The sequence below is a fragment of the Mustela nigripes genome, chromosome 7 (assembly GCF_022355385.1).
Source record: "Mustela nigripes isolate SB6536 chromosome 7, MUSNIG.SB6536, whole genome shotgun sequence".
Lineage (NCBI taxonomy): Eukaryota > Metazoa > Chordata > Mammalia > Carnivora > Mustelidae > Mustela > Mustela nigripes.
Window position 1 is genome coordinate 63917031 of NC_081563.1, and position 24332 is coordinate 63941362.

Sequence of the window (24332 nt, forward strand, 5' to 3'; positions counted from 1 at the left end):
TATGCTGGAAGAAATGCAATCTCAAAGTTGCAGAAGTCCCATTTCATGCGGGAAGAAGTACAACTGCATAAAAATTGTAGCAGTCTTTCAATAAAATGAAACAGAAGTACCAAAACGGTTCTTGAAACAAGGCTGGAATGATCGTGTTCAATTAGAGCTATGAATCTGAGAACAATCTTCCCTCCTGTCTCCTGTTGGGGCCAATGCTGCCTCCTACAGAGCCACATCTACTCTGCCAGGTGCTGCAACTACCACCAGACCTTAATTTCATTCGGCCAGGTCCTCGAGGCTTTTTCCCGCCAAAGGCCAGGTTTCCGCCCCTCCAAGCCCCGGGCGCAGGCGGCACTGCGCATGTGCGGGGCCCTGGCCGGCGGATAGCTCCCCCCTCCGCGGCCCCACGGACTGCGGACCATGGCGGAGATGGAAGCGAGCCTGTTGCGCCAGTGCCCGCTGCTTCTGCCTCAGAACCGGGCGAAAACCGTGTACGAAGGATTCATTTCTGCTCAGGTACCCGCCAGCTTGTTGCCCGATTGCTAGGAGGGCGTCCCTTTCGCGGCGCAGCTCCGCCCCTTTAAGTCAGTTACGGGGGCAGTTAGGGGCCCTTAGCCGGGGGAGTTAGGAGGGGAGGCGCCTCACGGCTCCTCGGAGACTGGAGGTTTGAGGACTTCTGCGGTGGTTGACAACCCGCCACTCGCTACCGCGCCTTGGCCTGGGCTAGCGTCGGGCCAGCGACTGGGCGAGAGGAGCCCCGCGCGGGGCGCGAGCGGGGGGCGGGGCAGACGGCCACGCCCCCTCGCGCGCGCTTCCTGAGTTTGACCTCCCTTCTGATTCCGCGTCTGCCCCACCTTGAACTGTTTTTTGATTGTTTTGCAAATTTTTACCTTGTCTCTAACCACCCCCCGCCCCCACCCCCACGCTGAGCCCCACAAAGGTTGGTGGCCCGTCGTTCACTAGGGGATCCCTGCAGATTAGGCTCGTTTTTCCTGCAAAAATGGATTTTGGAGAAAAACCGCCTTTTGGCTCTCAACTAAGCCCTGTGTCCCTGAGCGCTTCCTGTAGCGATATTTTGTACGAAATCTTGACAGCAGAATTAATTACCTTTCCTGAGTCCAGGCGGCTTCTTAATTCTGTGGTGCACTTGACACGTGGTAACACACGTGTACAGGTTTGAAGTTTACAAAGCGCTTTCCAAGTACGTTATCTCACTAATCCTCGGCCCTTTGAGGCAGAATTAAAAGAAATCTTTTTCAGTCTTCATAGTTAAGTAAATCAGGGCATGGGAAAGTGGGCAGGTTAAGTTATTTGTCCATGATTGCCAGAGTCCCTGAAAGCGAGGCAATCAGATTCCACTCCCGCGTTTTGCGCCTCTCTCTGCATTGGATCAGGATACTGGGTTAGATTTTTGAGTATAGGTTTTTGCTCCCAGACTTGTATACTCAACATTGTGCATCCTCTCTCACCAGCACAATACTTTCTTTCTTGTTCTTTTTGTTTTGTTTTGTTTTGGTCTTTTAAAATTAACAGATTCTGCTTGAGGAAAAACTGTTGAAACTACACACAAATTAACGACCTGCAGTTTTTGATATGGATCATGAATACGTTAGATTACCAGCAGTACCTTTTAGCTATAAAATGTAACACGCAACTAACCTGAAGATTTGATTTGCTATGTGAAATGAGGAGAAATTTCGGAAGAGGAAAGAAACAAAGTGGTCATTTTTAAACAACTTAACATTGAATCAACTGTATTTTCTGGAAAAATATGTATGAATCTTTTATAGACATGCACATTTTCAGTATTTGAACTCAGTTATATAGAAACACAAATTATTCAATTTTGTCATAATAAATTTAAAATTTAGTAATTAACCAGATAATTTGAAAACATATCATGGTGATGAGTAAAAATTTCTGTTCTCAGAATTATTTTTATTTTCTGAAAGAAAAATGAATAATTGCATTGCTCCACCTTACCTTGATTAACACTCCATTCAACAATCCTCATCAAAACATTGTCAGCATTAAAAGAGTGGGAAGGAGGTAAAATTTAACTCTTAATTATAGTGATTAAGAGAATGGTTTCAACTTTCAGAAATATTTAAGTGTTTGAGTATTGGGTATTTGAAAACTTGATACTTAATTTAACTTTAAAAAGAAGCCTGTTTCATTTTTTTTTTTTAAGTATAATTGACATGCAGTATTTGTTTCAGGTATACAACATAATGATTTGATGTATGTATATGACATGAAATGATCACTGAGTCTAGTTCATCGGATGCACCATATGTAGTTCTATAATTTTTTTTTATGGTGAGAACTTTTTTTAAAAGATTTATTTATTTGAGAGAGAGAGAGAGAGAGAGATCCTGTGGGTGTAGAAGTGCAGGGAGACAGAGAGAGAGGAGAGAAAGAATCCTCAAGAGGACTCCCAGCTGAGTGACAAGCAGGACTAGAGCCTGATCCTGGGGCCCTGAGATCCTGACCAGAGCCAAAATCTAGAGTAGGCCTCCTAACCCACTGACCCACCCAGCTGTCCTCCTTATGATGAGAACTTTTAAGATAAGTCTCTTAACAGCTTTCAAATAGGCAGTAGAGTTTTAACTATAGTTTCCATGTGGTACTTTTCATGCCTATAACTCAGGACTGGGAATTTGTGCCTACAAAAACACAAACTTCACCTGTTTTGTCCTCTACCCCACCAGAAAACATCTTTTTTGAGAGTTGGGGCCATATCCTAGGAATTACCATATGTTTTGACGTTTACGCAAAACATATAGTAGTCTCTCAAAAATATTGAGTGAATTATTAAATTTACTTTCTAAATGAACCTTTTACCCACCCCTTAGAATATTAAGGTAGAACTAATCTGAGTGCACTGTGATTAAGGAAAGATTATAGAGGGTACATATGGATTTATTAGTTTTTCTTTAAATTCATTATGACCATTGCAGAAAGTAGAGGCTAAATTTCATTAGTATTTCTGGAATAAAGGTAATCCACTTTTTCTTCCCTGAATTGGAAGTATCAGTTTTGAATTATCTAGCTGAAAACCTGATTCATTTTCAGGTAATGTTTAGAAAAATTAAAGAGAGATTAAGTTACATTTTTATCAGGAGCCATGTTATATCTAATTTTAGGCATTTTAAGGAAAGTACTTTATATGTGTGTCCCTACTGAAGCCTGTGAGAAAAACTTGTGTAAACCTCAGAATTGAGATTAGATGAATTTTTTTGTGACCCTTGCTGTAGCTACAATTCTGACTTCTTAACATAAACACATTATTTAATGTTTGATGGGACTGGTTTTCTTTAGAAATGTTTGTCTTGTATGTTATTTCAGATTTACAGAAAAATAACAAGTATGTATGAAAATTACCCAAATTCACCATTTTACTTTTGCCCCATTTGATTTTACTCTGCGTGTATATATATGGGTGGGTATATATACATTATTTTTCTGAGAAGTTTGAGATTAGGTTGCAGACATAGTGTCTCTCTATTCTTAAATACTTGAGCATATAGTTCATGGGAAAGGACAAACTCATGTATATCCACAGTACAGTTATCAAAATCACGAAGTTTCATCATGATATAATGCCATCATCTGGAGGCCAAATTCAAATTTTGTTAATGTTGCAATTACGTATTTTGTACCCCCCTTTCCAGCCTCCTGTAAGGAGTGAGATGAAGATACCACATTGTATTTAGTTTTAAGGTATCACATTGCATTTAGTTGTCCTGTTTCTTTAGTCTGGCATAGTTCCTTAGGCTCTTTGTTTTCTATTAACTTGACATTTATTAAGACTATGGTTTGGATATTAGGAAGAATGTCCCTCAGTTTGGGTTTGACTAATACTTCCTCATCATTAAATTCAGATTATATAATTTCAGCACAGATGACACAAAGAATGCTGTGTCCTTTTTAGGGCACGTGAAGTCAGTGGTTCTCATTGATGATGTTACCTCTGATCAATCACCTTGTTAAGATGGCATGTGCCAGATTTTCCTTTTGTAATTCATAAGTACTTTTAGAGAGCTACTCTGAAGCATCAAACTTTCAGGTATACACACCAGTTTTAGTATCTTAATTGAGCCACCATCATTTGGTGGTTGCCAAATGATGATTTTTCTAACTCCATTATTTTCTTCTTTATTGTCATTTTATTATAAGGAGTAAACTCTTTTCCCCCACTTATTTGTATCAGAAGTTTTAAAAATAATTTAATGGATTGTAATCTTTACTTGCCTTATTTATTTTGATGCTTAAATTTTCCCACATTTGGTTGTGAGAGCACATTTTTACTGATACAAGTTTTTAAGGCTCTGCATTTTCCCTCTTACCGCTGTTTTTAAAGTAGGCTGTATATGGTGACATATAGTGTTTTATCATAATCATTTTTTAGTATTTACATAATTTTACTTTGTAGATCCCTTGCACCCAAGAGTTACTTAGTAGAAGATTTAAAAATTTTTCTCATGAAAATCTTTTTTCGATTATTAATTTTGTTATTTCTAGTTTTACAATTAGATAATACTGTTTTTAAAAATTATAGTCTGTGAAACTTACTGATTCTTGGTGCATGCGTGCGCGTGTGTGTGTGTGTTTGTGTGTGTGTGTGAGAGAGAGAATGAACGATCTCTGTGATTTAAATAAGTTATTTTCTCAGTTGGGTTATTCCTTTTCTTTTGGGTGAGCTTGGCAGTTTGTTTCCCTCAAGGAATTTGTGCATTTCTTCTAGATGTTTGAATTTATTGGCTTAAATTTTACTTCATATTATTCCCTTATCCTTTTAGTGAATGTATTTAGGAACTGTAATGATGTTCCCTATATTGGTTATCTTTTGCTGTGTAACTACTTATTCCAAATCTTTGTGACTTAGAACAACAAACATTTGTTATCTTACCTTTGCTATGGATCGAAAGTTTGAAAGCTACTTAGGCGGATGGTTCTGCATCACTGTTTCTTATGGACTTGTCATGAAGATGTTAGCCAGTATGCCAGTTCTCTAAAGGCTTGGTTAGAACTTAAAGATTTGCTTCCAGGATAGCTCATTCACATGGATATTGGCTGCAGCCCCCTGTTTTCTGCTTCTCTTTGACTTGGGAGGCTTCAGTTCCTTAACTGCAATAGACCTCCATAGGGTCCTCAAAACATGGCAACTAGCTTCCCTATGCGTGATAAATCAAGCATAAAGCTGCATGGTACTTTTGGAGAAAAGGTATCAGTCTCTGAAGTTACACATATTTACTTCTGCTTTTTCTGTTTTTTATAGCAAGCCCCAAATCTCGTCCATATTCAAAAGGAGAGAAATAAGGCGCCAACTCTTAAAGGTTGAAATATCAAAGAAATTATGGATATATTTTATAGTTACTTCTTGTCCCCACTCTTACGGTATTTTGTGTCTTTTTTCCCTGGTGCAACTGGGTAGAGGCTTAAACATTTTATTGATCTCCTCAAAGAACCACTTTTGATTTTATTGATTTTCTTTTATCACTTATTTTTCTGTGTCTTTCTTTGCTTTCTGTATATGTGTGTATATTTCTTTGTTTTCTGATCTTAAGTTTCCTAGTATCTTCAGGTGGAATTTTAGCTCATGGATAATGAGAACTTTTTATTTTATAATATTTTTAAAAAATATTTTATTTATTTGACAGAGATCACAAGTAGGCAGAGAGGCAGGTGGGGGGTGAGAGTGCGGGGGGGTGGGGAAGCAGGCCCCCTGCTGAGCAGAGAGCCTGATGCAGGGCTCAATCCCAGGATCCTGGGATCATGACCTGAGCCAAAGGCAGAGGCTTAACCCACTGAGCCACCCAAGCGCCCCTCTGTTTTGTAATATAATTGTTTAGTGCTGTAAATTTTTCTTCAGACACTACTTTGGCTGTATCACACATACTTTGATATGTTATATTTTCTTTTTCTTTTTTTGGGTTCAAAATACTTGTTAATTTCTTTTCTTTCTTTCTTTCTTTTTTTTTTTTCTTTTGACCCATGGGTTACTTAGAACAACAGTATACCTTTCTAAATATTTTAGGACTTTCTAGATATCTTTTTGATATTGATTTATAATTTAGTTTCATATTGGTTACAACAGAATTTGTAGGATTGAAATTCTTTTGAATATATTGGGACTTATTTTATGGCATAGAATATGACCTATTTTGGTAAATGTTATGTCTATTTGAAAAGAATGCATTCTGCTGCTGTTGGATGATTGTTCTATAATGTTAGGTCAAGTTGGTTCATAATGCTATTTGAGTTTTTTTATATACTCACTGATTTTCTGTCTACTCGTTTTATTAGTGAAAGGGGGTATTGACAATCTCCAACTATAATTATTGTTCAGTTTCTACTTTTGTTTCTGTAAGTTTTTGCTTTGTATATTTTGAAGTTCTTTTATTAGGTACATGAACTTTTAGGATTGTTGAGCACTCTTGAACTGATTTTTTTTTTTTAATGACTGTGAAATAACCCTTTTTATCTCTGGTAATCTTTGTCCTAGAATCTCTATTTTCTGATATTAGTATAGTGACTCTAGCTTTTTTTTTTTTTCTGGTTAGTGTTGGCATGGTTTAATCATTTCCCATTTATTTGATATCTATTTGTGTCTTGTATTTGAAGAGGATTTCTTCTGGACATTGTTTTTTTTATTGAATCTAAAAATCAACTGATTTTTGCTTTGAGATGTTTAGATCATTTACATTTAATGGATGACTGATATCATTGAGTTTAAAGCTAATATTTTGCTGCTTTTTTGTTTGTTCTATGTGTTTTTTTATCTTTTTCATATTTTTCTGCATTTTTGTTAGACACTGTATAGTATAATATTTATCTCCTCTATCAGCTTATTAGCTATTTTCCTTCTTAATTAGTTGCTTTATGGTTTATAGTATACGACTTAAACTTGTCATGATTCACATAAATAATATTAGGATTATATATATATATTTTTTTTTAAAGATTTTATTTATTTATTTGACAGAGAGAGAGATCACAAATAGGCAGAGAGACAGACAGAGAGAGAGGCGAGGAGAAGCAGGCTCCCCGCTGAGCAGAGAGCCCCATGCGGGACTCGATCCCAGGCCCCTGGGATCATGACCTGAGCCGAAGGTAGAGGCTTAACCCACTGAGCCACCCAGGCGCCCCATTAGGATTATATTTTATATGCACTATTGGTTTATCAGCTATATATCACTATTGTCTCTTTTTTAGTGTTTGTTCTAGGGTTTACAGTATGCTACTATAATTTACCACAATCTACTTTCAAGTATACCACTTACAAGAATCATGCAATGTACTCTTTCCTATCCTCTCCCTTTTCTGTACTTGTTGTCATATCTTTTATTTCTATTTATCTTTTAACCCTCCCAATACATTTTTATTTTCCTTTAAATTTTTATTTCCTTTAAATAATTATCTTCCTTTATTAAGACACTTTCATTTTTTAAGGACAGTTTTAGAGTGGGTTTATTTCTTGGGTTTTCTGTCCTATTCCATTGATATATGTTACTGGTTATTGGTTTTTGAGGGGAACATTGAGAATTTCATTACATAATATAAAGGGAGGAAACCAACAATATGATTTACCACTGTTGATGTTGACGTTGGCTAAAACACTGTTTGTCAGGTTTCTCTACTGCAGCATTAACTCCTCTTTCCATACTTACTCTTTGGAAGGAAATCTATGAGTTACTCTCACTTAAGGAGTGAAGGGTTATGCTCCCCCTCTTTTAAGGTAGAGTAAATAATTTACCTGGAATTCTTCTGTAAGGAAGGTTAGTTTAATTCCCATATTTATTTAAGTTTTTAAATTTAATTCCAATATAGATAACATACAGTGTTCTGTTAGTTTCAGGTGTACAGTATAGTGATTTAGCAGGTCTGTACATTACTCTGTTCTCATCATGATAAGTGAACTTTTTAATCCTCATCCCCTATTTCACCCATCCCTCCTACCCTACCACTTCTCCTCTGGCAACCATCAGTTTGTTCTCTGTAGTTAGGAGTTTTGTTTTTTTTTTTTTTTTTTTTTTTGTTGTTGTTGTTGTTTTGTTGTTGTTCATCTCTATTTTTTCTTTGCTCATTTGTTTCAATTTTTAAAATTTCACATATGAGTGAATTCATTGGTATTTATCTTTCTTTTTAAAAATATTTTATTTATTTGACAGGCAGAGATCACAAGTAGGCAGAGAGGCAGGCAGAGAGAGAGAGAGAGAGAGGAGAAAGCAGGCTCCCTGCTGAGCAGAGAGCCTGATTCGGGACTTGATCCCAGGAGCTTGGGATCATGACCTGAGCTGAAGGCAGAGGCTTTAACCCACTGAACCAGCCAGGTGCCTGATATTTATCTTTCTTGACTGACTTAGTTCACTTAGTGTTATACTCACTAGTTCCATCCAGGTTGCTACAAATGCCAAGATTTCATTTCTTTTTATGGCTGGGTAATATTCCATTGTATATATGTACTACGTCTTTTTTTCATCCATTCATATGTCAGTGGACACTTGGGCTGCTTCTGAAATTTGGCTATTGTAAATAATGCTATAATAAACATAGGGGTGCATGTATCCCTTTGAATTAGTGTTTTTGTAATTTTTAGGTATATTCCTAAAAATGTTTGTGATTACTGCATCATAGAGTTCTTCTATTTTTACTTTCTGAGGAACATCCATAGTGTCTTCCAGAATGTTTGCACCAGTTTGCATTTCTACCCCCAGTACAAGAGTGTTCCTTTTTCTTCATATCCTCCCTAAAACTTCTTGTTTGTGTTGTTGATTATAGCCACACTGACAAGTATGAAGTGATAATCTCATTGTAGTTTTGGTTTGTATTGCCCTGACGATTAGTGATGTTGAGCTTCTGTCTTTTCATGTGTTTCAGCCATCTGTAAGTCTTGGAGAAATGTCTGTTCATGTCTTCTGCCCATTTTTTATTTGGATAATTTAGGGTTTTTTTGGTGTGTGTTCAGTCATATAAGTTCTTTAAATGTTTTGGATACTAACCCTTTGTCAGGTATGTCATTTGCAAATATCTTTTCCCATTTAGTAGATTTGTTGAATGCTTCCTTTGCTGAGCACAATCTTTATTTTGATGTAGTCCCAATAGTTTATTTTTGCTTTTGTTTCCCTTGCCTCAGCAGACCTGTTTAGAAAAATGTTGCTGTGGGTGATGTCAGAGAAATTAATCCTTGTGTTCTCTTTTAGGATTTTACAGTTTCATTTCACATTTAGGTCTTTAATCCATTTTGAGTGTATTTTTGTGTATGGTGTATGAAAATGGTCCAGTTTCATTCTTTTGCTTGTAGCTTTCCAGTTTTCCCAGTACCATTTGTTGAAGAGACTTTTTTTCCCATGGCATATTACAGACATTTTAACATTGTTGTTTCAGTCCTTGAGGATGGATGGAATGTCTTGTCTTTTTTTTTTTTTTTTCTGTTTTCTTTTTTCTTTTGGTCTTGTCTTTCATTAGTACATAGTTTTCAGAATACGGGTCTTTAACTTCTTTGATTAGGTTTATTCCTTAACTCCCTCATTTATTATTATTTTGTTTTAAGATTTTTTTTTAACTTATTAGAGACAGTGAGTATATAAGCAGGGGGAGCAGCAGAGAGAGAGGGAGAAGCAGGCTCCCCACCAAGGAGGGAGCCCTATGTGGGGCTTGATCCCAAGACCCTAGGATCATGACCTGAGCTGAAGGCATATGCTGAGCCACCCAGGAGCCCCTCCCTCATTTATTAAATCATTTATATCAGTATGGACTCATAGATATTGTATCTTCTACCTTGGTTTGTAATCCAGTCCTTATTTGTTCAGATTGTCCAGTTTGGCACAGTGATCCTTTTAAAGACATTTAAGAAAAAGGTCGTTTATATTTACCTGTATATTTACGGTTTCTGGTAGTTTTTGTTGTATATCCACATTTCTCTTGTTTCATTTACTTTCTTCCTTAGGTTATTCCTTTAATATTGTTTGTAGTGCATAGCTTGTACTGATACATTTTTTCAGTGGTTTTATGTCTGACATGGTGTTTGGCCTTTTGAAAGATACTTTTTCTAGCTATAAAACTCTAGATTTTTTTTTCCCTTTTAGTACTTTTCAGATGTTGCTTAATTCTTTTGCATTATTGCCTATGAGAAATCTCTTCTGTTTCTTGTTTTTGTTCCTTTGTAAGTGTGTTGTTTTTGACTGCTTTTAAGATTCTTCTTTTTATCATTGGTTTTTGTTGATTAGATTATGATGCACCTAGGTGTAGTTTTCTTCATGATTTTCCTCCATAGGGTTTGTGGAGCTTTTTGAATTTGTGAGTATATATTTTCAATTTGGGCAAAACTTTAGCCATTATTTCTTAAATTTTTTTCCTTCTCCTTCATTTTGGGGACTTAAAATATATGTATAGTAGGCCATTTAAAAATCATTCCGTAATTCACTAATGGTTCTGTTCTTTTTCATTTCTTGTTTCAGTGTCTTTCTCTTGAATTTTCTGTGCCTTCGAGTACCCTAATATTTTCTTTTGCAATAGTTAATCTGATGTTAATACTTTATAGCATCTCAGACATTGTATTTTTCATCTCTTTGATTTGGGTCTGTCTTTATCTTTCCTGTTCTATTTAGCATACTCATGCTTTTCTCTACCTTCTTGAACATATGTAGTTATCACTGTTGAAATTTTTTTAAGCAGTTCTATCATCTGCCATTTTTGTATTTCTCTTGATTTTTTTTTCTCTTCATTATGAATCTTATTTTCCTGTTTCTTTGCATACTTTGGTTGGATGCCAGATACTGTGCATTCCAACTATTGTGTGCTAGATAATTTTATTCTCTTAAATATTCTTGATTTATTCTAAACTGTAGTTAAATTATTTGGAAACAGTTTAAGCTTTTCATAGTTTGCTTCTAAGCTTTGTTAGCAGAATCAAAACAGACTTTAGCCTAGATTAATTTGGCTCTACCACTTAGGCAGTAATCTTCAGAGTACTCTCTCTTTCTCTCTCTCTCTTTTTTTTCTTTTTAAAGATTTTACTCATTTATTTGACAGTGAGCGTGAGCACACAAGGAGGGGGAGCAACAGAGGGAGAAGGAGAAGCAGGCTTCCCACTGAACAGGGAGCCTGATATGGGGCTGGATCCCAGGACCCTGGGAATACGACTCTAGCCAAAGTCAGATGCTTAACTGACTGAGCCACCACTCAGGCACTCCCAGAAGAGAAGTCCCACCACTTCTCTTTAATGATAACCTTTATAGTATAAGGTTTTCTACTCTTCTGAGAGGAAACATCACTGCTCCCAGCCTTGTGTGAATTCTGAGATTGTTTTGTATGTTCCAGTCTCATGATTCCCAGGCCTTGGGTAGTTTTCTCACATATACACAGCAATCATACTTAGCTGATGACTTTTACAACAATACACTGATATTGTCCAGTTTCATTCTCTATGTATTGTTTCTTCTTATATGGCATTCCTCTTTGGTACTGTACATTGTGAATTATACATGTCTTTGCCTCCCCCAACTCACCCCTTTTTGTCAAATCAGGGAGAATTTTCTGGCTCCATTTGGTTCTCTATCCTTGCTGTGAAGTCTGAAAAATTCTCCAGGTAGTAAGACAGGATAATTATAAAGATTTTTCTCATTTGTTTTCCTTCTTTCAGTAATCACTGTTTTTTGCTGCCTGTTTGATGTCTGAACTTCATTGTTTCATATATTTTGTCCAGTTTTTAGTTAAAGTGGGAAGATAAATCCTGCTGCTGTTTCTCCATCATAGCTAGAAGCAGAACTCTTCTCAGTTTCTTAAAAGTTCTTTTCTGTTGTTGCTTTTTTAAAATCTTGCTTTGAGAAGTGTGATGCTACTTTTATTCTATTTCTCATATATTATTTGGTCTCATAAGTTAATGGACTTTTTATTTAAAGTCTGCATATTAAGATACATTTGAGTCAGTCATTAGGACTTCTTTCTTACATGGTCAGTTTATTTCATTATGTGAATTTCCAGAAAGTATGCTTAGATTATAATTCAAAATATTCTTTCTTCTCTTTGGTTTTCCTTTTCAAGGTCGCCAATTCTTTTTGTGTTGGATTTTCATTACCTGTTTCCATTTCAACTGCTTTTCTCTGATGGTTTTTAATTTTATTTTCTGATTTGGTAATTTTTTAAAAATTTCATAATGGCAAAAAATGCTAGAAAACTTTTATTGAGGATGGCACCTGGCTGGCATCGTCAGTTAGGTGTCCAACTCTTGGTTTTGGCTCAAGTCATGATCTCAGGGTCATATGATCAAGCCCTGCTTTGAGTTTCATACTTAGCACAGAATCTGTTTAGGACTCTCTCTCTCTCCTCCTGCTCCTCCCCCTGCTCACTCTCTTTCTCTCACTAAAATAAATAAATAAATCTTAAAAATTCTTTTTTTTTTTTTTTATAAGATTTTGTTTATTTACTTGACAGAGAGATCACAAGCAGGCAGAGAGGCAGGCAGAGAGGAGGAAGCAGGCTCCCTGCTGAGCAGAGAGCCCAATTTGGGGCTCGATCCCAGGATCTGAGATCATGACCTGAGCCAAAGGCAGAGGCTTTAACCCACTGAGCCACCCAGGTGCCCCAAATCCTAAAAATTCTTATTGGGGTAAAGTACCCATAACATATGCCACTTTTAACCATTTTATTTTAAATATTGTCTACCCCCAATTTGAGGCATGAACTCACAGCTCTGAGATCAAGAGTTACCTGAATTATCCAACACAGTGCCTCTAATGAAATTTTTATTTTACTCTATTCCTCCTTGAGCACTTACTAATTTATTCTACTGTAGTATCCTTTTTTTTTCTTTTGAACTAAACTTTTTTTCCTTGTAATTTCTGTTCATAATTTTTTGAATTTCTGAGTCTGGGTACAGACACTTAACTAATGATAATATAATTCAGTATTATAATTTGTTTATGCCTTGTGTTTTTTTATTTGCATGGGGTATCATTATCACTTGAAATATTTTCTTTTATTCTCATTTTGACTCATAGTAGCTTGGCATTGATGAAAACATCTTTGTGAATTTGGTTGTTGGCAGTAGTTTATAAAATTACTAGTTTAAGAATACTTTCTTCTGGGACGCCTGGGTGGCTCAGTTGGTTGGATGACTGCCTTCGGCTCAGGTCATGATACTGGAGTCCGGGGATCGAGTCCCGCATCAGACTCCCAGCTCCATGGGGAGTCTGCTTCTCTCTCTGACCTTCTCCTCGTTCATTCTCTCTCTCACTGTCTCTCTCTCAAGTAAATAAATAAAATCTTAAAAAAAAAAAAAAGAATACTTTCTTCTGTAGTTGAAGCAAAGTGCGGTTTATTTAATGGCTGATTTTTTAAGTAGTGCTGACGGAGGAGTTGAGTATTTTTATTTTGTTAAAGAGCCTTAGCTTTCCACTCTTACTTTTTCTCCTAATACCCAGTTTCCAAAGGATGTCTCCACCTGCCTTTTTATCATCTTCTCCATGTGTATTTCTTTTACAAGATGAGCTTCTTGACTTTTATGTTCATATTAAGCTCCCTCCCCGTAGTCAGTGCTCTGATCTACTAAACTCTTTATTATTATCTTAACACTTAGTTCAGTCTCCTCTCTTCCATGCGCTTTTTTTCTGAACCTCATAGTTCTTTAAAAGGACTTGGTATAGGAGCTCCAGAGTGAAAACCACTGGAAAGTGGTTTGTTTTTCTTCCTACAGGTAGTCTGAAGTTTATAGTGTTCTCTGTTTTCTGATTTTGGTGGAGACATGGGTTTTTTGTGGTTTTAGTTTTAGTTTTTTTGTTTTGTTTTGTTTTAAAGATTTTATTTATTTTAAAGAGAGAGAGTTGGGGCAGAGGGAAAGGGAGAGAATCTCAAGTAGACTCTGTGCTGAGCATGGAGCCCAACGTGGGCCTTGATCTCATGACCCTGAGATCATGACCTGAGCTCAAACCAAGAGTTGGATACTTAGCCGACTGAGCCACTCAGGTGCTCCTGTTTTAGATGTTCTTAATATTGATCTATTTGGGAGGATATATGGAGTGATTCGGATTTAGGCAACTGTCATTACTTTGTTTCATACAACCTGGAAGAATTCTTTTTGAGAGCAATTAACATCTTTTATATGCTTTAACTAAGAAAGCTAGTTTTGGACATTTTCTTGAATCAGAAAAATATTATGGCATGTAACATAGCATTTGACCTTTTAAAATGGCTGGATTTTGCAAATAAGGGACTTTGGAATTTTATTCTTTCGGATAACAAATCAGAGTAGTTTTACTATTTTTCATGTAAATTCTGAATTCCAGATTGTTCTTACATCTATGTGTGGGATGTCTATAAAGTTAGGTTAAAGTTACTACATAATACCTTCTAGTGCTTTAATGAAATAGTGAATTATTGTTACTTGACCTTTTGAAAAGGTCAGTAGTACATTTTGTTTCATTTTTTTAAAGGACATTTAAATGTAATGAAAGTCAGAACTGTAATATTATCATGAAAGTAAAGGTTATGGGGTACGTTTAATTGTGTTCCTTTAGTTTTGAATCTGCTTTGAGGGAGCCTGTGCTAAAATTCTCATGGTGATTATTTTTCGAGAATTTTATTACTCTTTTTCATTTTATATTGTTGGAGTAAAAGATTATATTTCTGTTTGTCTTTTTCTGCTTACCTTTGCTCAGATCATGTGTATTATTCTATTTAAGATATAAAGTTTAAGCTGCTTACCCATTCACTTTCTCAAGAAAGTGAAACTGAATATATTTCTCAGAGAACAGTTCTTTCCTTAGAAAAACTCTTGAGTAAAATTTGGTATATTCAAATGTATAGTAGTAGATATTTAAATTAAAATAAATATTAGTGATTTTTTTTATTAAAGGTCCACAAATGTGGGAGAATTAAATATTCTGTTTTTTGAAAATATTTCTTTCATGTCTGTATGTTCAGATTGTGTAACTAACTATACTTTCATTTTATTACAATGAGGAAATTAAAAATGAATTCTGTAATGGATTACACATTCTTATATTACACTGGTTTTTTTTCTTTCATAGTCAAAGCAATTGAAAGAATTTCTTTTTTCCCAAGTTTATAAGAAATAATTAAATTTCTTTGTTTGCACTAACAGTCTCAACATTCTGTTATGTGAATTGATTCTCTTTAAAAATGAAGTCTTGTCTTTGTTTTGGTTTCCCAATAATTACAAAGTTTCTGGCATTTTTACATTATTTTCCTTCAAATGTAATATTCTATTGCATATATTTTAACAAATGTAAAGATTTGGATAAAGTCTATACCTTTTTGAAAGTAAAGGAAAAACATTGCTTTTTTGATGTAATTTTGTTTGACTTTTTCTTAACGTTGTAATTTTCTCAATATTTTCCACAGGGACGTGATTTTCACCTTAGAATAGTGTTGCCTGAAGATTTCCAAATGAAGAATGCAAGGTGATGTAGTGTTTGGTCATATACACGCATCTTGGTGGGATGGGCAGTCAGTTAATCTAGGAAAAGCTTATTCTATTAGTTTTGCCCAAAGTGCTTATTAGTCAACCAGAAACATTTCCAGTTTTTTCCAAATCAGTGTACGTTTGTAAGTTATTATTATCCTTTGTGCTGAAGTACTGAAGGTAACACGTTAATTCTCTATTTTTATTCTTTTTTTCCTTTGAAAGCTTAGATGATTAGCAGTTGTGTAAGTTATCTGTTGGTATAGACCGCCCACGCCCATCAAGGAATGTCAAGAGAGGAGACTGGAAATTAGATAGCACCTAGAACCTCTTTTCCGTTCTTAAATATCTCTGGAAGAAGAGGGGAGGAAGAATCCAGAGACACTCATTAGAATTGACAGGATTTTTGTGACTGATTAGAAGTAGGAGAAGAAAAGGAAAGAGGAGTGAAGTTTGCTTTCTAAGTTCCTGGCTCACATCACTAAGCTAGAGAATGGGTCACAGTGGAGAAGTAGGAGAGCCATTATTTTAAGACATATTAGATGTAAAATATCAAGAGGAGATGTTTAATGTATTAGTGTGGAACTCAAGTGTGAAACACGGAAATCACAGTAGGGATGGGATATGGGGCTGTGAGTATGGGTACTTAACATTGCTGGCAAGTGTGGGGTGAAAAAAGAAGGCCAACATTTAAAAGACTTGAGAGTATACCAACATGTAAAGAACTGATAAAGAGGAACTTGGAAGAAGACTAAGGATTGACCCAAGAAGTAAGAGGAAGATCTGGGCAGTTGTCACTGAAGCCAAATCAAGGCTTAATGAGGACATGGTTCCTAGTGCTGAGTATTGCAGAGGGATCAGGTTAAATTAGGTTTCATGTAGTGGCAGAAGCCAGATTGTATTGGGTTTCGGAGTGGTTGAGTAGAAAGGAAATGTAAACAGTATAAACTACAATTAACCCTTGAAGAACCCAGGGGTCAGGGGCACCAACCCTTTGTGCACTTAAAAATTTGCATGTAACTTTTGACTGCAAAAATTTAACAGTGCTTTTGATCAAAAGCCTAACTGATAACATGAACAAACTGTTTAACACTTGTTAACACCTAGTTAACACCTAGTGCTAGTATGTTGTATATATTATAGATTAAAAAGAAAATTTTGTTAAGAAAATCACAAGAGGAAACATGTTTGCAGTACCGTATGTATGTTTATTGAAATAATCTGTGTGTAAGTAGACCTGGGCAGTGCAGCCAGTGTTGTTCAAGGATCAACTGTATTATGAAAAAGAGGAGTGGTAGAGAAGGGTGTGCAGTCAAGGCAGAGTTATAATCTTGTTTTTTGAGATTTGCTTGAGCAAGTTAATATGCTTGTTGAAAAAACTAGCAGAAAATAAAACTATCACAATAAAGTGATGATTGATTACTTGATAAGACCAAGTTGGTGACAAGGGATGGAAAGTACATTTGGAGGGGGAGTTTCCCCATGGGCAGTTGAATGAACTACTTTGCCATTAAGAGAGAAAAAATAAGGGTGGAAATGGTGGTTAGCATAGCAAAGATGGAAGAGACTCATGTGGTCTGAAAGGGTTGTAATTGGGGAATCAGAGGGGCTTCCTACTTCCAGGTAAGGAAAAGCAATTCTTAGGAGAATTACTCACCTAAGCAATATTGAGAGCACAGCTGAGGTGAGCCAGTGGATAGATGAACACTAACTACTACTTACACAATTAAAAGTATCTTTTACATTAATCTTGAATTTGAAGATTATATTGCTACATATGCTTTCTCAAATACAAGTTATGTATATTATGATCAGAACGTTGGTTTATTTAACCTACCTTAGAGAAGAATTAAGTAGAAAATTCTGCTTTCAATATGTTAAAAAAAAGATTTACTGTTTGCATGTCATTTACTGATTGCAGTTATTTATATTTTGAAATAAAATTAGTACCGACAGTCTGAAGACAAGACTTTCAACAGTATCAGTGGTAAAAATTTTATTAACTTGTCAGAATTATATTTATGTCATTCTCTTCTTTGTATGTGCATGTTTGTGTTAGCATACAAATAAGTTTTTTCTTTTTAATTCTGAACAATGAACAAACCATTTTGTTCCATTAAAATTTTAGATTATTATGTAGTTGGCAACTGAGAGCAATACTTAATGGATATCATCACATAGTACAACAGGTAAGTCCTTTAATAGATTTGTTTTAAGCAAGGAGGGCAGGGGGTTTAGGAGGTAGGCAAGGAAAAAAATGAAACAAGATGGGATCAGGAGGGAGACAAACCATAAGAGACTCTTAATCTCACAAAACAAAATAAAGGTTGCTGGGGGTGGGGGGGGGTAAGGATAGAGTGGTTGGGTTATGGGCATTGGGGAGGGTATGTGCTGTGGTGAGTGCTATGAAATGTGTAAGCCTGATGATTCACAGACCCATACCTCTTGGGCAAATAATACATTATATGTTAATAAAAATAAATAAAATCGCTACATTAACTTTTTTAAAGGACTTCTTGCAGAATGTGGTGACAGACTGGTATAGTAGTTGCTGAATTTTATAGGTTTCATCTCAAATATTTTAAGGGTCCATGCATTATAAAAAATGTTTTCTGTCTTGGAATCCTCAGCACATTACTGGGCAGTATTCTGAAGCGAATTTCCATCCTGGAGAGGGTCTTCAAATGTATTCACCTTACCCATATCCATCACTTTTCGAGCAATTTTTCTGCTGAGACTGAATAATGATAGAAGAAATCCAGGAACCATCTAGGTATTTTAGAGTATCTGTAGCAAAAATTGGAATGTAGTTCTAGATTAGTAACAGAAAAGGTGTGGTGGAGATCACTTAGGATCATATATATGTACTTAATGAACATAGATGTTAATACCGCAGAGATACAAATAGGCAGGATTTTTATAACTGGAAGTTTGTATAATTATTATTTTAAAAGACTTAATTTATTTGAGAGAGAGAACGAGCAGGGGAGAGGAGCAGAGGGAAAGGGAGAAACAGACTCCCTGCTGAGCAGGGTGCCTGATGTGAGATCCATCCCAGGACCCTGGGATCATGACCTGAGTAGAAGGCAGACGCTTAACCAGCTGAGCCACCCAGGCGCCCCTGGAAGTTTGTATTACTGATCACCTTCATCCATTTCACCTTCAGCTCCAATGTAGTTATTCTTAAAGTTTAGATTTTTCTACCTGAAAATTTCTTTAAAAATTAGAAACACTTAAAAAAAATTACTGTTACTAAAGAAACCCAAAGTAATGAAATGCCTCTTGTAGAAAAAAAAAATGTAAGTAGAACTGCATTTCTTTTGATGCTTTATTCATTTTTATGTTTTTCCCGATTTCCTATATTCCTATATTTTTTTCATCTTAAAAGTGGGTTATTATGTATGATAACTGACAATGACAGTCACTCACATAAAGCATTAGTGAGCCACAAAGAAATATAGGAGATAAACTATTTGATTTGTAGAATGTAGGCTGTCATTGCTGGCAGCATAATTACCGCCGTGTTTTTAAGGGGATGTTTAAATTATTTCTGTTTTCTCTCCACTGCCGCCTCCTCATCCAATGTGACTATTTATATTGTATTCTAGAGTTTGGGAAATGAGTCTATTGAGATATTTAAATACCCTGGAAAAAACTTGTTAATAAAGACTAAGTGTAATAATATCTATAGCTGTTTTTCTCTATCAGTTCACCGAGAGGGTTCCTAGAAAAGGTCCCAATTACTTACTAATCTCTTTTGTGTCCTCTAGTTGGTCATATAGAACCCAGAGTTAGTTTGTCTTTGTTTTATTCTAATATTACTATTCTTTCCTTGTATCAATTTTAACTTGAGTAAATACGGGTCAGAGGAATCAGCAGTCTTTTTCTGTGAATGGCCAACTAGTAAATTTTTTAGGCTTTAGTGGTCCCTAAAATCTCTGTCACAACTACTTCACTTGTAGAGCCAAAGCGGCCATAAAGAGGTAAATGAATGAGCATTGCTGCATTTCAGTACAGCTTTCTTTACAGAAATTGGCATTGGGCTGGATTTAGCCCTGAGGCTGTAGTTCACAAAAATCTGATATAATTTATTGCTCATTACTGGTAAGCTAACAGGGAAAATACTGTATAGAAGATGGGGAAGCCAAGGTTTGTTTTACAGATTGGCCCACGTAAAGTTATGTTAAGATGTGCTTCATGTCTCATGCATTGTTGAAATATTTTAGATTATTATTTTTCTCTTCTAAAAGAGGGAGCAAAATCACAGATTGGCTTTGTTCAGAACTGTGTGGGGGTAGTGCAGTGTATCACAAAAAGTAACAAAAATAAAATATTTTGATTTCAAGCAGAGAAGTGATGTAGAGTTTCATCAAATAAAAAATGTGACACTTGAGAATTTGCTTTGCTTTCCTTTATTCTGTAGGTATTTTAAGAATCAAAGATTTCTAGGAAACAGAATTATAACCCTTAAATATTTATTCAACTTTAGAAGTTATTTCCTTTTTGCCATTTTATTATAATGGTTTTATCTTGTTTAAAGATTGATTTCTTTTGAACTAATAGGGTTAATTGTGAAAAGACAAAACTAACAATTGTATGTAGTTTTTAAGGCAAGGGGGAAAATAAAAACGTGTTGATTAATAATTGACATCACTCTGATTAGATTTTTTAATTGCATAGATTTGCCTGATTTTATATTTTATGTTCATCTTTCCCCCCATACTACTTAAAAAAATTTTTTTTTTTTTAAGATTTTATTTATTTGACAGAGATCACAAGTGGGCCCGAGATGCAGGCAGAGAGAGGCGGGGAAGCAGGCTCCCTGCAGAGAGCCCGATGCCAGGCTCCATCCCAGAACCCTGGGATCCTGACCTGAGGGGAAGGCAGAGGCTTTAACCCACTGAGCCACCCAGGCGCGCCTCCCCACCTTCTTTTTAAATAACGTGGTTTGGTAGATTTGCTAAACTTGATCAGTTGTCAGTGCTGAAGAAACAAAGGAGTGTTTGAGATTTTAAGAGACTTTGGTACAGTTCAGTTTAGCTCACCAAAACAGATTTGAGGGCAGTAATTACTCTTTCAGAATTTTGAAATTGGTAGGTATAGAAGGGATGGTGACTGGTACTTCGGTTCTTAAACTTTTAAGATGTAGATATATCTGATATTTTTTTCACATTCACATGGACTTATATTTTATCTTAATTTCAGTGTATAGAATATTCATTGTACAAATAAAATTAATTAGAAATGTTTCTATCTAGAGAATGCAGCACTCTTCTGATCTAATGAGCTTTATGATGGAGTTGAAGATGATTTTGGTAAGAATTTGTTTTCTGATGCTATTACCATATTCTGTAAGTCCTGATTTTTTTTGAAGATTTTATTTATTTATTTGACAGAGAGAGAGATCACAAGTAGGCAGAGAGGCAGGCAGAGGGAGAGGGAGAAGCAGGTACCCCGCTGAGCAGAGAGACTAATGCGAGGCTCTATCCCAGGACCCTGAGATCATGACTTGAGCTGAAGGCAGAGGCTTAACCTACTGAGCCACCCAGGCGTCCCTGACTTTTTTTTTTAAATTCCTATAAAAATTAACATGATTAGAATTTAAAACTTCTACTCCCAGTCACTCAATGTTTTATTTTACTGTGTGTAAATGTGGATGATGCTTCTTTTGAATTACATGAGGAACAGAACGTGTGTAGAGGAACCAAATTGATTGTGTCAAACTGAGTATACTGGACACTAGTCATGGACAGGTGGTGAAATAAAATGTAGTCCTGGTCTGTCAGAATTTAACATCTGTGGAGAGATTAGGTACCCACACTTAAAGATCTAATACAGTGTATAAATAATTTTTGTTTATAGCTGCAGATTTCTGAAGAACTTGTTAGGCTTCATTATATACATACAGCTATATATAATAATTGATTACTCAGTTAATTATGCATAGAATACTTGAGTTTTTAGTTTTTCCTATAGACATCATATGCAAGTTTTCAATATAAACAGAAGAGGAAAGACTGTATAGTGAATACCCATGACCAGCCTTTAACATTTTGCCATTTTTCTTCCCTACTCTTTAAGGAGAACGGACTAGAGTATTCTTTTTTAGATTTATTTGAGAATGGGAGAGTATGCACTGAGTAGGGAAGGGAGAGGCAGAGGGAGAGCGAGAATTCTCAAGTGGTCTTCCTACTGAGTGCTGAGCCAGCTGCAAGGCTCAATCCAGAACCTTGAAATCGTGACCTGAACGGAAACCAAGAATTGGACACTGATGGGACTCAACCACCTAGGTGCCCTGGGACTAGAGCATTTTAACAAAATTCTGAACATTGTATCCATCCCTCCATGAATGTATTGGTGTATACTTCTAACAGCTAAGTGTTTCTTTGTTTTGTTTTTAAAACATGCTGTTATAACCCTAACAGACTTAGTGGTAATTTCTTACAGCTTCTTGTTTGTGTCTGTATGCAAACAAAGTCCACACATTAAATGTTGATATGTCTCCTAAGTCTTTCAATTTCTAGCACTGCTATGTCTTTCCCGTACCCTTTTTTTTTTTTTTTCTTTTAGTCTGCTAGTTAAATGAACTATGTGTCCTGTAATATTTCTTGCATTCTGGATTTGGTTTATTAAATATTCATAGTATCTTTTAACATATTTTTCTACCTTTTTTGTGACCTAGTCTCATTTGTTCTGGTAAGAATACTTTGTGCTGTGTACTTACATTGCATGAGGAGGCAGATGGTATTTGATAGTTCCTCTCTTAGTAGAGTTAGGATTGATCAATAGATTTAGATCCATCAGGTGTAAAGTTTGTTATCAGCTTATCACCTAATGATTATAGCATCCAGTGATAATCATTGCCTACATCCACTATTAGGGGTTGCAAATGGTGATTTTTAGAATTCCATCATCTACATTTGTTATCTTGCTATCTTTTGTAGAGAACTTCCTTTCATCAGTTGTTTGGTTTATTTGAGGTATAGCTCATGCTGGAGAAATAGGTTAAGTGCTTGTTTCTTTTCCTTTTTTTTAAACAAAAATCAGTTTTTAGAGTAATGAGTTAGTGCCTAGCAACTGTCAAAGGAAAATAATGATTTTTTTTTTTTTTTAGTATCATTATGAACTCCTGAGTTTTTATATATTGACTTAAATCCATTGCAGTCACTATACCTGTTGATGCTTAAATTGTATCATTTTTGGTCAGTGTATGCCCCTTCATTTGACTCCTTAGTTCTTCTAACACAGGCCAAACTATGCTTTCTGAGACCAGTTACCCTAATTTAATGTACTCATCCTTTTGCAGAACTATAATTAGTTACTTCTCTAAAGAGCCATGGTTTCTTTGTAGGAAATGGTGTTTTGATGCCACAGATCTGGAAACTGTGGATTGTTACTATTACTGGTAGGCCTCTTCAGTGGACAGAGCTGGGAAAAAATGCTGTTTAGAAAGAGAATAATTCATTATGAGTTCATATTGACATTTCCAATTCAAATTTGGCATTATAACACTTTTAATTTGATTTTAATGCTTATATTTTACTCTGAAAATCTTGGTTTCTAATATTAACATAATTATTTTTTATTTTTTACTTGTTATGTTTTACTTATGCTTTTCCTATGTCTCTATTTATATTTTACAGAATTACAGTACCAATATATTGCTACTAACAACTGAAAGCAGTTTATTTTTTATAGTTCTTTTTGAGTTTTTTATTCTTAGCAGCAGCTGCCACATACTAAGAGCTTAGTTGCTCAAGTTGTTCTCAGTCCTTTTTTTTTTTTTTTTTTTTTAAATCCTCATAACAACCCTCTGAATGTTTGGGATCAGAATAAATAGTTTAAAATCAATTTCTAAAGTTTGAATTTTGACTTACAAATTTGTAAACTCTAACGGGAATTGTCAAAATTGATCATGAATTTCGTCAAAGGCCAGATTTCATGATAAGCTTCAAAGAGGTAGGTGAAGAAGTAAAGCATATTTTGGTTTACCTTGAGATTGCAAAAAAATTTGAGAAGTTTTTTATTGGGGTACCTAGGATGACTCAGTTAAGCATCTGCCTTGGCCTCGAGTCATGATCTCATGGTCCTGAGATAGAGCACCACATTAACCTCCCTGCTCAGCAGTGAGCCTGCTTTCCCTCTCCCACTCCCCTTGCTTGTGCTCTCTCCGCCTCTCTGTCAAATAAATAAAATCTTTAAAAGAAAAAAGGTGTTCTAATCATAATTTTTATAAGCTATACAAATAAAAGGACTAAGGGACCAGAGTAAAACTATATACACCATGTCCCATTAGCTCTTACTCCTGGTTGACTTTATTAGGTTGTAAGAACCGCTGTTTTGTATTTTGAAGAAACTGTTATTAATTTAAAATAAGATATTGACATTGATCTCTAACAGTATTCGATTTCGTACATTTGTTGCTGCATTTCTGAATAAAATGACATGCTGTATTTTAGTTTTCTAGAGAAATTGACAGAATTGGTGAAACTATTGCACATTTATGGACAGTGTATCAAAAAATAAGTGTATCAAAGTGTATCAAAAAATATCAGTTTGTTGGGCTGTGTAGTCAGTAACAGGGTTTTCTATAATGTAATCACCCATGAAATTACTGAGGATGATGTACAAATGAAATCAGTAATTATTGAACCTTTTCAGGAGATTTGGTAAATCTCCACAGTTTCCTAGTAATAACTAAGCATAAAGTAGGTGTTCAGTATATATTTAATAAGTGAACAATTACCTGTATTTTATTTATTTTTTAAAGATTTATTTGTTAGAGAGCATGCATGTGCATGCAATCAGGGAGAGGGGCAGAAGGCGAAGGAGAGAGAACCCTAAGCAGTCTCTGAGCTGAGTGCAGAGCCCGATTTGAGGCTTGATCCCAGGACCCTGAGACTATGACCTGAGC

The 24332-nt window shown here is 35.6% G+C and overlaps 1 protein-coding gene across 1 annotated transcript in view; it reads left to right on the top strand.

Moving 5' to 3' along the window:
- The first annotated feature begins 355 nt into the window (after positions 1-355).
- Positions 356-24332, top strand: part of FANCL (FA complementation group L) — a 91495-nt gene continuing 67518 nt past the window's right edge. Inside the window, exons 1-4 of the mRNA XM_059406034.1 lie at positions 356-507; positions 15358-15416; positions 17547-17607; positions 20677-20733. Coding sequence (XP_059262017.1) covers positions 412-507; positions 15358-15416; positions 17547-17607; positions 20677-20733 — 273 coding nt within the window. The 5' untranslated portion in view covers positions 356-411. The remainder of the gene's footprint in view (positions 508-15357; positions 15417-17546; positions 17608-20676; positions 20734-24332) is intronic.